Source organism: Lagenorhynchus albirostris, chromosome 2 (assembly GCF_949774975.1).
Source record: "Lagenorhynchus albirostris chromosome 2, mLagAlb1.1, whole genome shotgun sequence".
Taxonomy (NCBI): domain Eukaryota; kingdom Metazoa; phylum Chordata; class Mammalia; order Artiodactyla; family Delphinidae; genus Lagenorhynchus; species Lagenorhynchus albirostris.
In genome coordinates this window covers 165063042-165076844 of record NC_083096.1, presented here as the reverse complement: position 1 = coordinate 165076844, position 13803 = coordinate 165063042, and the positions used below count along the sequence as shown (strand labels likewise).

Sequence of the window (13803 nt, the reverse complement as noted above, 5' to 3'; positions counted from 1 at the left end):
TTTAGTAATTCTGAGGCACACTAAAATTTGAGAAACCATTGAACTAAGTTAAAGAAGCAACAAAAGGATGTTATGGAGATGTCTGGGTAGTCTGATCATTCTGCCTTTAAGATAACTATCAAATCATTAAGTGAATGGAGAGCAAGTGAAGAATTGTCGAGTTTTATTTGCCTTCAGGACTCACTCCATTCTGTCATATTACAACTATGTAATCTCAATACATGCTAATAAACACGTGTATTGTGAAGTTTAAATGAATTGATATACGCAACAGCTTAGCACTTACCCTGGCATTTAGTAGATGCTTAATTAATGTTTGCTGGATTTTCATCTAAATCTTCCTTGCTCAGACTCATATTCACACTGTCAAGGAGTTATAGAGAAGCACATGGCCATCTGTTTCCTCTCTTTCCGAGTTGGCATTTCCTGTGGAGGGTCCACTGAACATCTCTAACTCTCATGCTCTTTGGCATTGATCTTTTCAATGGAACTTCATTATACAAACGTTTAGATCTGAAGTCAGTGGGTATGTTAAACATGTATGTGGTTTGGGTTGCAGTTAAGAGAGGGCCCTTACATGTATCCATGCAAACTGGGCCACAGTTATCTCCAAGCTAGACTATGTCCTCAAAGATCATTTAAGCTTGCACTTAAAGCCTGATGCTCCTGTCTTCTGGGGTTTTTTGGTACCTCTCTCCTTCTTCTTTTATGGTAGACCTTAGTCTCATGTCACCATAGACATGGACCTGTCTTTGTTTATTCTACTGTCTATTCCCTTTTCTCCCAGTGCCTTATACCTAATGGGTGTGGAATAAATGAATTGTCCGTTTGGTCAGAGCTTAGGGTAACAATTTAATAGCTGCAGAAATAACCCTTTAGAAAAAGTTAGTAAATAGGAAGGAGTCCAGTTGTTCAAGATGTATACCCTTTGTGAGTATTCTGGCCATGTGGAGGGGTCTTCGAGAGTCGGATCTGGAAGAACACACAGAGGTTGGCAAGAGAAGATACCTGAAGATGAGTTCCACGAATGGGAGCCAGCATTTACCAAAGTGTGCTATAGGCACCTTGCATATATTACATCATTTGATCTCCACAGTGATCTTGTCAGGATGACATTATCATCATCTCCATTTCCCAGTGAAATATCTGAGGCTCTGGAAATCTTAAGTGACTGCCCATATACCTAGAAAGAGGCCAAGCTAGAGCTGAACCCAGACCGTTCTTTCACTTTACAATTCTGCCTCATATGTGTGACCCAGCTTCCTCTTGTAAAAGAATAAATCTGGACAAAAGGATCTCCAGTCCTTTGGGTTATGCCAGGATACACATTGGTTGGCAGACTTCCTAGCTCTTTGCTTCTTTTTTCTTATTCCCTTAATGCAGTGTGTCCCAACTTTTTCCCCTATCAAGAATGACCTTTATTATTTTTTTCCCTGTAGGTCCTACATTTTGATAGATTGTTGTCTCCTAAATTGTATTAATTAATAATGTTTCTTATTTTAATATACTTCTCCACACCGTGACTGCACAGCAGAGCTCCTGAGTAGCATTGGCTATACCTAACGTTACAACACAGATTGTATATATTTCCAGTCAAATGCAAAAAATCATGACTTTGTGCCTAGTCTGGGTTGCCCAGTCACCTGTAAATGGTCTTTTCCCACTGGACTTTTTTTTTTTTTTTTTGTGGTACGCGGGCCTCTCACTGTTGTGGCCGCTCCCGTTGCGGAGCACAGGCTCCGGACGCGCAGGCTCAGTGGCCACGGCTCATGGGCCCAGCCGCTCCGCGGCATGTGGGATCTTCCCGGACCGGGGCACGAACCCGTGTCCCCTGCATCGGCAGGCGGACTCTCAACCACTGCGCCACCAGGGAAGCCCCCACTGGACTTTTAACTCAGGACTTCCCTGGCAGTCCAGTGGTTAAGAATCTGCACTTCCAATGCAAGGGGCACGGGTTTGATCTCTGGTCAAGAAACTAAGATCCCACATACTGCATGGCACAGCCAATAAATAAATAAATTAATTAATTAATTAAAATACATCAACTCACCAAAATTGGAACTGATCTAAGTGTACAATACTAAGGTAGAGATGAATATAGTTTAAACTTTGGAGGAATATTCTATAACCATTTGAAGTGATGCTTATGAGATCATAATAACATGGGGAAAGGCTAATGTTATAAGTTTGGAGAAGAGGAGGAGAAAACAAAACCTCATCAGCTCCTCCAGAGGACAGGAGATGTGTCTGTCTGACTCAGTTATATCTCTCTGATCCAGTACAGTACTGGCAGACACATAGCAGGCGTTTAAGTTTTGAGGGAAATACCCCGAAATTTAAAAAGCCAAAATGGAGCTTCCCTGGTGGCACAGTGGTTAAGGATCTGCCTGCCAATGCAGGGAACACGGGTTCGAGCCCTGGTCCAGGAAGATCCCACATGCGCCACAACTACTTAGCCTGTGCTCTAGAGCCCATGTGCCACAACTACTGAAGCCTGCACGCCTAGAGCCCATGCTCTGCAAAATAGAAGCCACCACAATGAGAAGCCCACACACTGCAAAGAAGAATAGCCCCTGCTCGCCACAACCAGAGAAAGCCCGCGCAGCAATGAAGACCCAACAATGCAGCCAAAAATAAAAATAAATAAATAAAAATTTTTTTAAAGTAGATTGTAAAATAATATTTTAAAATTAATTAATTAAAAAGGCAATATGACACCATGGTTAAGAGCCAAGTTCTGGAATCTGTCAGACATGAATTCACATTCTTACTATACTGTTTATACAGTATGGGGTATTAACCTTTTCCTCATCTGAAAAATGAGAATAGTAGTGGTGTTTCCATCACAAGGTAGTTGTAAAGTTTAACTCAGAGCATAAATGAAGGGCACAGTATTGTTCCTGGTAGATGGTGAGATAGCGCTTATTATATATCAGCTACCACTATCACTATTATTATTACTACCTTGTTTCTTCCCTCTCTTTATTGAGGTATGATTTACATAAAAATAAAGTGCATAGGTCTCAAGTGTTGAGTTAGATGAGTTTTGGCACTTGAGTAACTACCACCCACGACAAAATAGAGAATACTTCCATCACCCTGGAAGTTCCCATGGTGCCCTTTCCAGTCAACACTCCTACCTCAGAGCAACCACATTTTGGCTTCTGTCTCCATAGATTAGTTTTGCCTGTTCATATACTTTCTGTAAATGGAATTATATAGTATACATATTTTTGTGTTTGGCTTCTTTTGCTTATCATGACGTTTTTTGAGTTTCATCCATGTGGTTGCATGTATCTATGGGTAGTTCCTTTTTATTTCTGAGTAGGATTACACTGTAGGAATACACTACTTTCGTGTATTCATTCTCCTGTTGATGATCATTTGGGTTATTTCCAGTGTGGGGCTTTAAAAATTAAAGCATCTATGGATATTCTTATACCAGTCTTTAGATGGACAAATGTTTTCATTTCCCTTAAGTGAATACCTAAGGAATGGAATTGCTGGGTCATAGAGTGGATATAAGCTTAACTTTATATCAGACTGACAAACAGTTCTCTAAAGTGATGGCAGCAGTGAGATCTCTTTTTAATACAGGTGGGAATAAGGGTGACATTTGAGGTAATCCAGCACAGCCAGAGAAATACTTTGGAGTCATATGGACCTGCGTTCCTATCCGGGCTCTGGTGTTTACAATTCGTGTGACCCTGGCTAAGTTATTTAATATCTCTGAGACTTGGTCTCACCTGTAAAAAGGGAGTGATAATGAGATCAGGTATATTAATAGCTAGTATTCTACCTAGCAGTGGCATGCCAAATTGGGGGCAGTAGTGCAGGCTTGTAAGGGGGTGCATGGTCTGTAAGGAATTTAAAAGCAGTAAGAAAACCACCTAAAAGTCCATTTGCTTTTTATCATTATGCACCTACAATTCTAAGCAGTGTCAGTGGTAAAACGCTTCTCCCTGCCTCCTTTTCCTCCTGTATACCATGCTACCTAGAAATGTATAGGAACTTATAATAAATAGTAGTTATAATCAATATTTAATAAAGTTAAGTAGGAAGTAAGGGGTTGTAATTTTTAACTTAAGTGAGATTTGTAGCTTTTATTCCAGGTACTTTCTCTGTGCACTTTCTGTTTTCTCCAGATCCCTGGTGTGGAAGGCTCACCCTAAGTAGAAACATTTCCTGGGTTCCAGGGAGGCACACAGAGGTCTATTCCTCTTTAGGAGCCATCTGTAAACAGTCCCTGCTCTCTGTTCCTTTAAAGTTTGAGGTTTTCTCCCCTTTTTACCCAGTGTTTAATTCTGATATGTCATAGGCATATTTTCTTCCATTGTATTTGTCAACGTAATTATAGATCGTGTACCTAATCTAAGCCAGCCTTATTTATCAAGTCCAAAACAAAATCCTCTTAAACAGGCTGTGCCTTGTAAATTAGCTTCCCAAACATACATTCTAACTTATGGAGCCCTTTATTAATGTTTTTTGTCAATAGTTACTTTGTATTTATGTAGAATCTGGTTTGGGCTTTCTCTCTACACTTTCTCCAACTTACCTGCCTCTGAGCTATTTTTTTACTATGTAAAAATGAATCATAAATATCATATTTGTCTACTGTGGCCTGTCTTCTATACTTTGGATGGGCTACTGATTTGAGGACAAATACAGTAATTCTGGAAGCATTAATACATCTCAGACAGTGCTTAAGAGCCTGAAGCTCTTGAGTTAAAATGCTTCCTGATACCACTACTAGCTGTGCCACATTAGCCATGTCTAACATGTGGGGGGGGGGTGTTTGTTTGTTTGTTTACACCACCAAGCAACTCGCTGCTACCAGCTGGGTTCCCTACGATGTAACTCAATTCTGACAGGATCTACCTGGAGATAGCATCAGATCCCACAGGTTAAGGGTTCAGTCCTACAAGACTGCCCTGCTGTTCCCTACCCCCAACACCTACTTCAGACGGCAGTGGCAAATCCAGGTTGTCACCTGGGCTTTGGACCAACTGGCTATAGATTAGAGGTTCCAAACACCTTCTCCTTTGGTTCAATTAATTTGCTAAAGTGACTCACAGAACTCAGAAACATTTTACTTACTAGATTACCGATTTATTATAAAAGGATATAATTGAGGAACAGCCAGATAAAAGAGCTGCATAGGGCAAGGTATATGCCGCTCTCCCCAAATCTTCACATGTGTACCAACACAGAAACTCTCTGAACCCTGTCCTTTTTGCTTTTTCTTCACATTGGCATGGTTGATTAAATCATTGACCATTGGTGATCAGTTCAACCTCCAGTCCCTCTCCCCTCCCTGGAAGTCAGGGAGGTGGGACTGAAAGTTCCCGCCCTCCAATCATATGTTTGGTTCTCCATCCTTAGGTGCTTTCCAAAAATCACTTCATTAACATAAACCTCAGGTGTTAGTTGAAAGAGGTTTGTTATGAATATCACGAAACCTTTATCACTCTTATTACTTAGGAAATTCCAAGGGTTTTAGGAACTCTGTGCCAGAAGTAAGAATGAAGACTAAATATATCTTTCTTAAGTATAAATATATATATAAATCACAGTATCGCAGCAGATTACCTAACCTCTCTGAGCGTTGTTTTTCTTATCCATGAAATGAGTAATGATACCTGTTTCTTTTTTTTTGACATTCACATTGTATTTCTAGAATATAGATGATCATTCAAGTTAGAAGTTAGTTAATTTTTTAATTTAATTTAATTTTTTTATACAGCAGGTCCTTATTAGTCATCCATTTTATACACATTAGTGTATACATGTCAACCAATCGCCCAATTCAGCACACCACCACCACCACCCCCTGCCGCTTTCCCCCCTTGGTGTCCATATGTTTGTTCTCCCAATTCATCACTCCACCTCCCCGCCATTTTCTCCTGTTGGTGGCCATACATTTGTTCTCTACATCTGTGTGTCTATTTCTGCCCTGCAAACCAGTTCATCTGTACCATTTTTCTAGGTTCCACATATATGTGTTAATATATGATATTTGTTTTTCTCCTCTGACTTACTTCACTCTGTATGACAGTCTCTAGATCCATCCATGTCTCTACAAATGACCCAATTTCGTTCCTTTTTATGGCCGGGTAATATTCCATTGTATATATGTACCACATCTTCTTTATCCATTTGTCCGTCGATGGGCATTTAGGTTGCTTCCATGACCTGGCTATTGTAAATAGTGCTGCAATGAACATTGGGGTGCATGTGTCTTTTTGAATTATGGTTTTCTCTGGGTATATGCCCAGTAGTGGGATTTCTGGGTCATATGTAATTCTATTTTTAGTTTTTTAAGGAACCTCCAAACTGTTCTCCATAGTGGCTGTATTAATTTACATTCCCACCAACAGTGCGAGAGGGTTCCCTTTTCTCCACACCCTCTCCAGCATTTGTTGTTTGTACATTTTCTGATGATGCCCATCCTAACTGGTGTGCGGTGATACCTCATTGTAGTTCCGATTTGCATTTCTCTAATAATTAGTGATGTTGAGCAGCTTTTCATGTGCTTCTTGTCCACCTGTATGTCTTCTTTGGAGAAATATCTATTTAGGTTTTAATATTGAGCTGCATGAGCTGTTTACATATTTTGGAGATTAATCCTTTGTCTGTTGATTCGTTTGCAAATATTTTCTCCCATTTTGAGGGTTCTCTTTTCGTCTCGTTTATGTTTTCCTTTGCTGTGCAAAAGCTTTTAAGTTTCATTAGGTCCCATTGTTTATTTTTGTTTTTATTTCCATTATTCTAGGAGGTGGATCAAAAAAGATCTTGCTGTGATTTATGTCAAAGAGTGTTCTTCCTAAGTTTTCCTCTAAGAGTTTTATAGTGTCCAGTCTTACATTTAGGTCTCTAATCCATTTTAAGTTTATTTTTGAGTATGGTGTTAGGGAGTGTTCTAATTTCATTCTTTTACATGTAGCTGTCCAGTTTTCCCAGCGCCATTTATTGAAGAGACTGTCTTTTCTCCATTGTATGTCCTTGCCTCCTTTGTCATAGATTAGTTGACCATAGGTGCGTGGGTTTATCTCTGGGCTTTCTATCTTGTTCCATTGATCTATATTTCTGGTTTTGTGTCAGTACCATATTGTCTTGATTATTGTAGCTTTGTAGTATAGTCTGAAGTCAGGGAGTCTGATTCCTCCAGCTCTGTTTTTTTCCCTCTAGACTGCTTTGGCTATTTGGAGTCTTTTGTGTCTCCATACAAATTTTAAGATTTTTTTGTTCTAGTTCTGTGAAAAATGCCATTAATAATTTGATAGGGATTGCATTGAATCTGTAGATTGCTTTGGTTAGTATAGTCATTTTCACAATATTGATTCTTCCCATCCAAGAACATGGTATATCTCTCCATCTGTTGGTATCATCTTTAATTTCTTTCATCAGTGTTATAGTTTTCTGCATACAGGTCTTTTGTCTCCTTAGGTAGGTTTATTCCTAGGTATTTTATTCTTTTTGTTGCAGTGGTAAATGGGAGTGTTTCCTTAATTTCTCTTTCAGATTTTTCATCATTAGTGTATAGGAATGCAAGAGATTTCTGTGCATTAATTTTGTATCCTGCAACTTTACAAAATTCATTGATTAGCTCTACTAGTTTTCTGGTGACATCTTGAGGATTCTCTATGTATAGTATCATGTCATCTGCAAACAGTGACAGTTTTACTTCTTCTTTTCCAATTTGTATTCCTTTTATTTCTTTTTCTTCTCTGATTGCCATGGCTAGGACTTCCAAAACTATGTTGAATAATAGTGGTGAGAGTGGACACCCTTGTCTTGTTCCTGATCTTAGAGGAAATGCTTTCAGTTTTTCACCATTGAGAATAATGTTTGCTGTGGGTTTGTCGTATATGGCCGTTATTATGTTGAGATAGGTTCCCTCTATGCCCACTTTCTGGAGAGTTTTTATTATAAATGGGTGTTGAATTTTGTCAAAAGTTTTTTCTGCATCTATTGAGATGATCATGTGGTTTTTATTCTTCAGTTTGTTAATATGGTGTATCACATTGATTGATTTGCATATATTGAAGAATCCTTGCGTCCCTGGGATAAATCCCACCTGATCATGGTGTATGATCCTTTCAATGTGTTGTTGGATTCTGTTTGCTAGTATTTTGTTGAGGATTTTTGCATCTATATTCATCAGTGATATTGGTCTGTAATTTTCTTTTTTTGTAGTATCTTTGTCTGGTTTTGGTATCGGGGTGATGGTGGCCTCATAGAATGAGTTTGGGAGTGTTCCTTCCTCTGCAATTTTTTGGAAGAGCTTGAGAGGGATGGGTGTTAGCTCTTCTCTAAATGTTTGATAGAATTCACCTGTGAAGCCATCTGGTCCTGGACTTTTGTTTGTTGGAAGATTTTTAATGACAGTTGCAATTTCATTACTTGTGATTGGTCTGTTCATATTTTCTGTTTCTTCCTGGTTCAGTCTTGGAAGGTTATACCTTTCTAAGAATTTGTCCATTTCTTCCAGGTTGTCCATTTTATTGGCATAGAGTTGCCTGTAGTAGTCTCTTAGGATGCTTTGTATTTCTGTGGTGTCTGTTGTAACTTCTCCTTTTTCATTTCTGATTTTATTGATTTGAGTCCTCTCCCTCTTTTTCTTGATGAGTCTGGCTAATGGTTTATCAATTTTGCTTATCTTCTCAACGAACCAGCTCTTAGTTTTATTGATCTTTGCTATTGTTTCTAGTTCATTTATTTCTGCTCTGATCTTGATAATTTCTTTCCTTCTGCTAACTTTGGGTTTTGTTTGTTCTTCTTTCTCTAGTTCCTTTAGGTGTAAGGTTAGATTGTTTATTTGAGATTTTTCTTGTTTCTTGAGGTAGGCTTGTATAGCTATAAACTTCCCTCTTAGAACTGCTTTTGCCATATCCCATAGGTTTTGGATTGTCCTGTTTTCATTGTCATTTGTCTCCAGGTATTTTCTGATTTCCTCTTTGATTTCTTCAGTGATCTCTTGGTTATTTAGTAATATATTGTTTAGCCTCCATGTGTTTGTGTTTTTTACATTTTTTTTCCCTGAAATTGATTTCTAATCTCATAGCATTGTGGTCAGAAAAGATGCTTGATATGATTTCAATTTTCTTAAATTTACTGAGGCTTGATTTGTGACTCAAGATGTGATCTCTCCTGGAGAATGTTCCGTGCGCACTTGAGAAGAAAGTGTAATCTGTTTTTGGATGGAATGTTCTATAAATATCAATTAAATCTATCTGGTCTATTGTGTCATTTAAAGCTTGCGTTTCCTTATTAATTTTCTGTCTGGATGATCTGTCCATTGGTGTAAGTGAGGTGTTAAAGTCCCCCACTATTATTGTGTTACTGTCGATTTCCTCTTTTTTTTTTTTTTGCGGTATGCGGGACTCTCACTGCTGTGGCCTCTCCCGTTGCGGAGCACAGGCTCCAGACGCGCAGGCCCAGCGACCATGGCTCACGGGCACAGCCGCTCCGCGGCATGTGGGATCCAGACTGGGGCACTGGGGCACGAACCCGCATCTCCCACATCGGCAGGCGGACTCTCAACCACTGAGCCACCAGGGAAGCCCCAATTTCCTCTTTTATAGCTATTAGCAGTTACCTTATGTATTGAGGTGCTCCTATGTTGGGTGCATATATATTTATAATTATTATATCTTCTTCTTGGATTGATCCTTTGATCATTGTGTACTGTTCTTCCTTGTCTCTTGTAACATTCTTTATTTTAAAGTCTATTTTATCTGATATGAGTATTGCTATTCCAGCTTTCTTTTGATTTCCATTTGCATGGACTATCTTTTTCCATCCCCTCACTTTCAGTCTGTATGTGTGCCTAGGTCTGAAGTGGGTCTCTTGTAGACAGCACATATATGGGTCTTGTTTTTGTATCCATTCAGCAAGCCTGTATCTTTTGGTTGGAGCATTTAATCCATTCATGTTTCAGGTAATTATCAATATGTATGTTCCTATTATCATTTTCTTAATTGTTTTGGGTTTGTTTTTGTAGGTCCTTTTCTTCTCTCATGTTTCCCACTTAGAGAAGTTCCTTTAGCATTTGTTGTAGAGCTGGTTTGATGGTGCTGAATTCTCTTAACTTTTGCTTGTCTGTAAAGCATTTGATTTCTCCATCGAATCTGAATGAGATCCTTGCTGGGTAGAGTAATCTTGGTTGTAGGTTCTTCCCTTTCATCACTTTAAGTATATCATGCCACTCCCTTCTGGCTTGTAGAGTTTCTGCTGAGAAATCAGCTGTTAACCTTATGGGAGTTCCCTTGGGAACTCCTAGGGGAGTCGTTTTTTCCCTTGCTGCTTTCAATAATTTTTCTTTGTCTTTAATTTTTGCCAATTTGATTACTATGTGTCTCCTTGGGTTTATCCTGCCTGGGACTCTGCACTTCCTGGACTTGCGTGGCTATTTCCTTTCCTATGTTAGGGAAGTTTTCGATTATAATCTCTTCCAATATTTTCTATGGTCCTTTCTCTCTCTCTTCTCCCTCTGAGACCCCTATAATGCGAATGTTGCTGCATTTAATGTTGTCCCAGAGGTTTCTTAGGCTGTCTTCATTTCTTTTCATTCTTTTTTCTTTATTCTGTTCCACAGCAGTGAATTCCACCATTCTGTCTTCCAGGTCACTTATCTGTTCTTCTGCCTCAGTTATTCTGGTATTGATTCCTTCTAGTGTGTTTTTCATTTCAATTATTGTATTGTTCATCTCTGTTTGTTTGTTCTTTAATTCTTCTGGATCTTTGTTGAACATTTCTTGCATCTTCTCGATCTTTGCCTCCATTCTTTTTCCGAGGTCCTGGATCATCTTCACTATCATTATTCTGAATTCTTTTTCTGGAAGGTTGCCTATCTCCACTTCATTTAGTTGTTTTTCTGGGGTTTTATCTTGTTCCTTCATCTGGTACATAGCCCTCTGCCTTTTGATCTTGTCTATCTTTCTGTGAATCGATACCTGTTTCTTAAGATAATGGATGTAGAATGCTGTATTAGTTTTCTATTGCTACCACAACAAATTACCACAAACTTAGTGGCTTAAAACAACACAAATTTATTATCTTACAGTTCTGTAGGTTGGAAGTCTGCCGTGGGTCTCACCAGGCTAAACCCTTGACAGGGCTATTCTCCTTCTGGAGGCTATAGAGTAGAATCCGTTTTCTTGCAATTCCCGCTTTCTAGAGATTGCTGTATTTCTTCGCTCGTGACCCCCTTATTCCATCTTCAGAACCGGCAATAGCAGGTCAAGTCCCTTTCACACCTACATCTCTATACTCTCTGCAGCCAGGAGAGGTTCACTGATTTTTTTTTTTTTTGATGTGGACCATTTTTAAAGTCTTTATTGAATTTGTTACAATATTGCTTCTGTTTTATGTTTTGGTTTTTTGGCCCCGAGGTATGTGGGATCTTAGCTCCCTGACCGAGGATCGAACCTGCACCCCCTGCATTGGAAGGCGAAGTCTTAACCACTGGGATGCCAGGGAAGTCCCAACGTTCACTGATTTTAAGGACTCGTGTGATTATATTGGGCTCACCTGGATAATCTAGGCTAATTTCCCACCTCGAGGATTTTAACCTTAATCATATCTGCAAAGTCCCTTTTGCCACCTACCATAACATATTCATGGGTTCCAGAGGATCAGGACATGGACGTTTGTAGGGGGGCCGTTGTTCTCCCTACCCCAAGTGCAAGGTACTGTGCCTCGCTCTTTGTAAACCCTCAGTAAGTGGCACTCGTTCAAGGCCCTCGGTACTCTGGGAAGTTGCAAACTGAAGAATGAGCCCTGGGCACAAGTAATTTAAAGCCTGGTAGGAAAATGAGAGGGGTGAGGACAGAAATGATTCTGATCCAGAAAGAGTGACCAGAGTCATGTGTGGGGTGTCCACCAAGTGCTGTGGGAAAGTGAGAAGCCTCAGGTCAGTAAGTGGTCTGGCGAGTTTGAACAGAATGAATGTGTCAATAATGTATTTAAGTGCAGAACCCAGAAAGAAATGAGGATCAACTCAAATGAGAATCTTTTTGGGACAATGGGTAAGAAGGAAGGAGAAGGCAGAGGAAAAGCCTCTTCTGCCTCGAGAGTCAGGGAATTAGATTTGTTCATGTCTCTTGATTCTTCCCACTAGTCCCCCTGGACTCACTTGTTCATTATGCAGCAGATATGTGCCAGGCACTGTACCTGGCCTAGAGGATATAGTGAACACAGTACACAGAGGCCACTTCCCTGCAGCTCAGTGTGGTGAAGCAAAATAACCATGTCGACACAGAGCCATAATACAGTGTGGCAGTAGGAGCCCACAGGAAGGATGTGCCTCCTTCCCAGATTTACAGGGTGGGAAAGGCATCTTGAGGGAAGTGCTGATAAACTGCGACCTGAAGAATGAGTTAATCAGGATGCTCTGGGCCACAGGTAACAGCCCAACTCAAGTGACCTTAAACAATAATGACTGGAAGCCCAGGAGTAGGGTAGGCATCAGGGTTGGTTACTCTGGTCACTTTGGCTCCATTTTTCTGTGATTCCCTTGGCTGGGCTTTCCTCTCTCTGTTTATTTCACTCTCAGACTGGCTACCCTCGTGGTCCCAAGTCCCGGAGTCACATTAGGACACCCAGCATCCAGAGGAAGAAAGGCATCCCTTTCATAGACTCTCTCCTGAAAATGAGAAAACTCCTTTTCCACACACTCCCAGCAACTGGTCCCCTTGCATCCGATTGGGGTCACAGGCTCATTTCTGAGCCAGTACCTGTGTCCAAGTGAATGCCGTGTCCAATTTGGCTTAGATCTAAGTTCCTGAACCTATCACTGTGGAAAGGACAGTGAACTTACACATGGTCTGATTTGGGCTGGGCAGATAATGAAATGAAAATCAAGGTGCCATTAGGAATGAGGGAGGGTGAGGGAAAGAAAGAACAGAGTGCAGGAATGGAAGTGACTTGTTCTCTCCTTCTCCCATGTAAGACTAGTTTCTGCCACTTCATACCTTCTGCTTTCCATGGATTCTGTTTCCTCTTATTTCTAGCTTTGCCATGACTTCTCTCCGCACATGCTTTCAACTTCAGCATCTGTCATTAACTGCCTCACTTCTCCATGTCTCTCAATTCAAATCCCCAAGCTTAATTTACCTCACTATACCAGGCTCCACCTACTTGGAAGTAAGCTGCAGAAGATCTAAATACAAGATTTATTTTGTATTTTGTATTTTGTACTGCTCTGCCCCCAGCATCTGAACAGTACCTGGCATGCAGTAAGTGCTCGATGAATTAAATATGTGCCAAATGAATGGAAGATCAGCCTTCTAGCTAATCGGCTGCCTTTCAGTCAGTTGCCCTCTGCCAGATTTTCTGTGGCTGAGGGGGTGTCCCTTGAAGGGACTGTTGACATGTCCCCTCTAGTGGTAGGAGCAGAAATTTGTTTGGATATAACTTCTACTACTATTATCTGAACTTCAGTTTACTTTTCTGCAAAATAGGATCAATGAAATCTGCCCTTTATGGCTCAGAGGGGTTCAGTATCAAGTGAGATCATGAATATGAAGGTACTTTATATATTGTAAAATGCCAGGCAGTTTAATTCAATCCTGGTCACTCACATACGCCTGGAAAACACTGATGACAGAAAGGCTGTTTTACCTGTTCACTTCCACTTCTTGATGTTGAGTGATCCAGGAGAACCTCTAATTGACTCTCTTCTTGTCCCTCTCCATTTGCTCCCCCAGGGTCACTCAGGATGTGTCAACTGTCTGGAGTGGAATGAGAAAGGAGAGTAAGTATGAGCTCTGACACCTAGGGGGTGCTGGAGAATGGTATGGG

At 40.3% G+C, this 13803-nt stretch overlaps 1 protein-coding gene across 5 annotated transcripts in view; it reads left to right on the top strand.

The window, feature by feature from the left end:
* Positions 1 to 13803, top strand: part of WDTC1 (WD and tetratricopeptide repeats 1) — a 71731-nt gene that overhangs the window by 38174 nt on the left and 19754 nt on the right. For all 5 annotated transcript variants that reach the window (XM_060140929.1, XM_060140931.1, XM_060140932.1 and 2 more), the window contains exon 4: positions 13710 to 13756. In XM_060140929.1, the coding sequence (XP_059996912.1) occupies positions 13710 to 13756 (47 nt within the window). The remainder of the gene's footprint in view (positions 1 to 13709; positions 13757 to 13803) is intronic.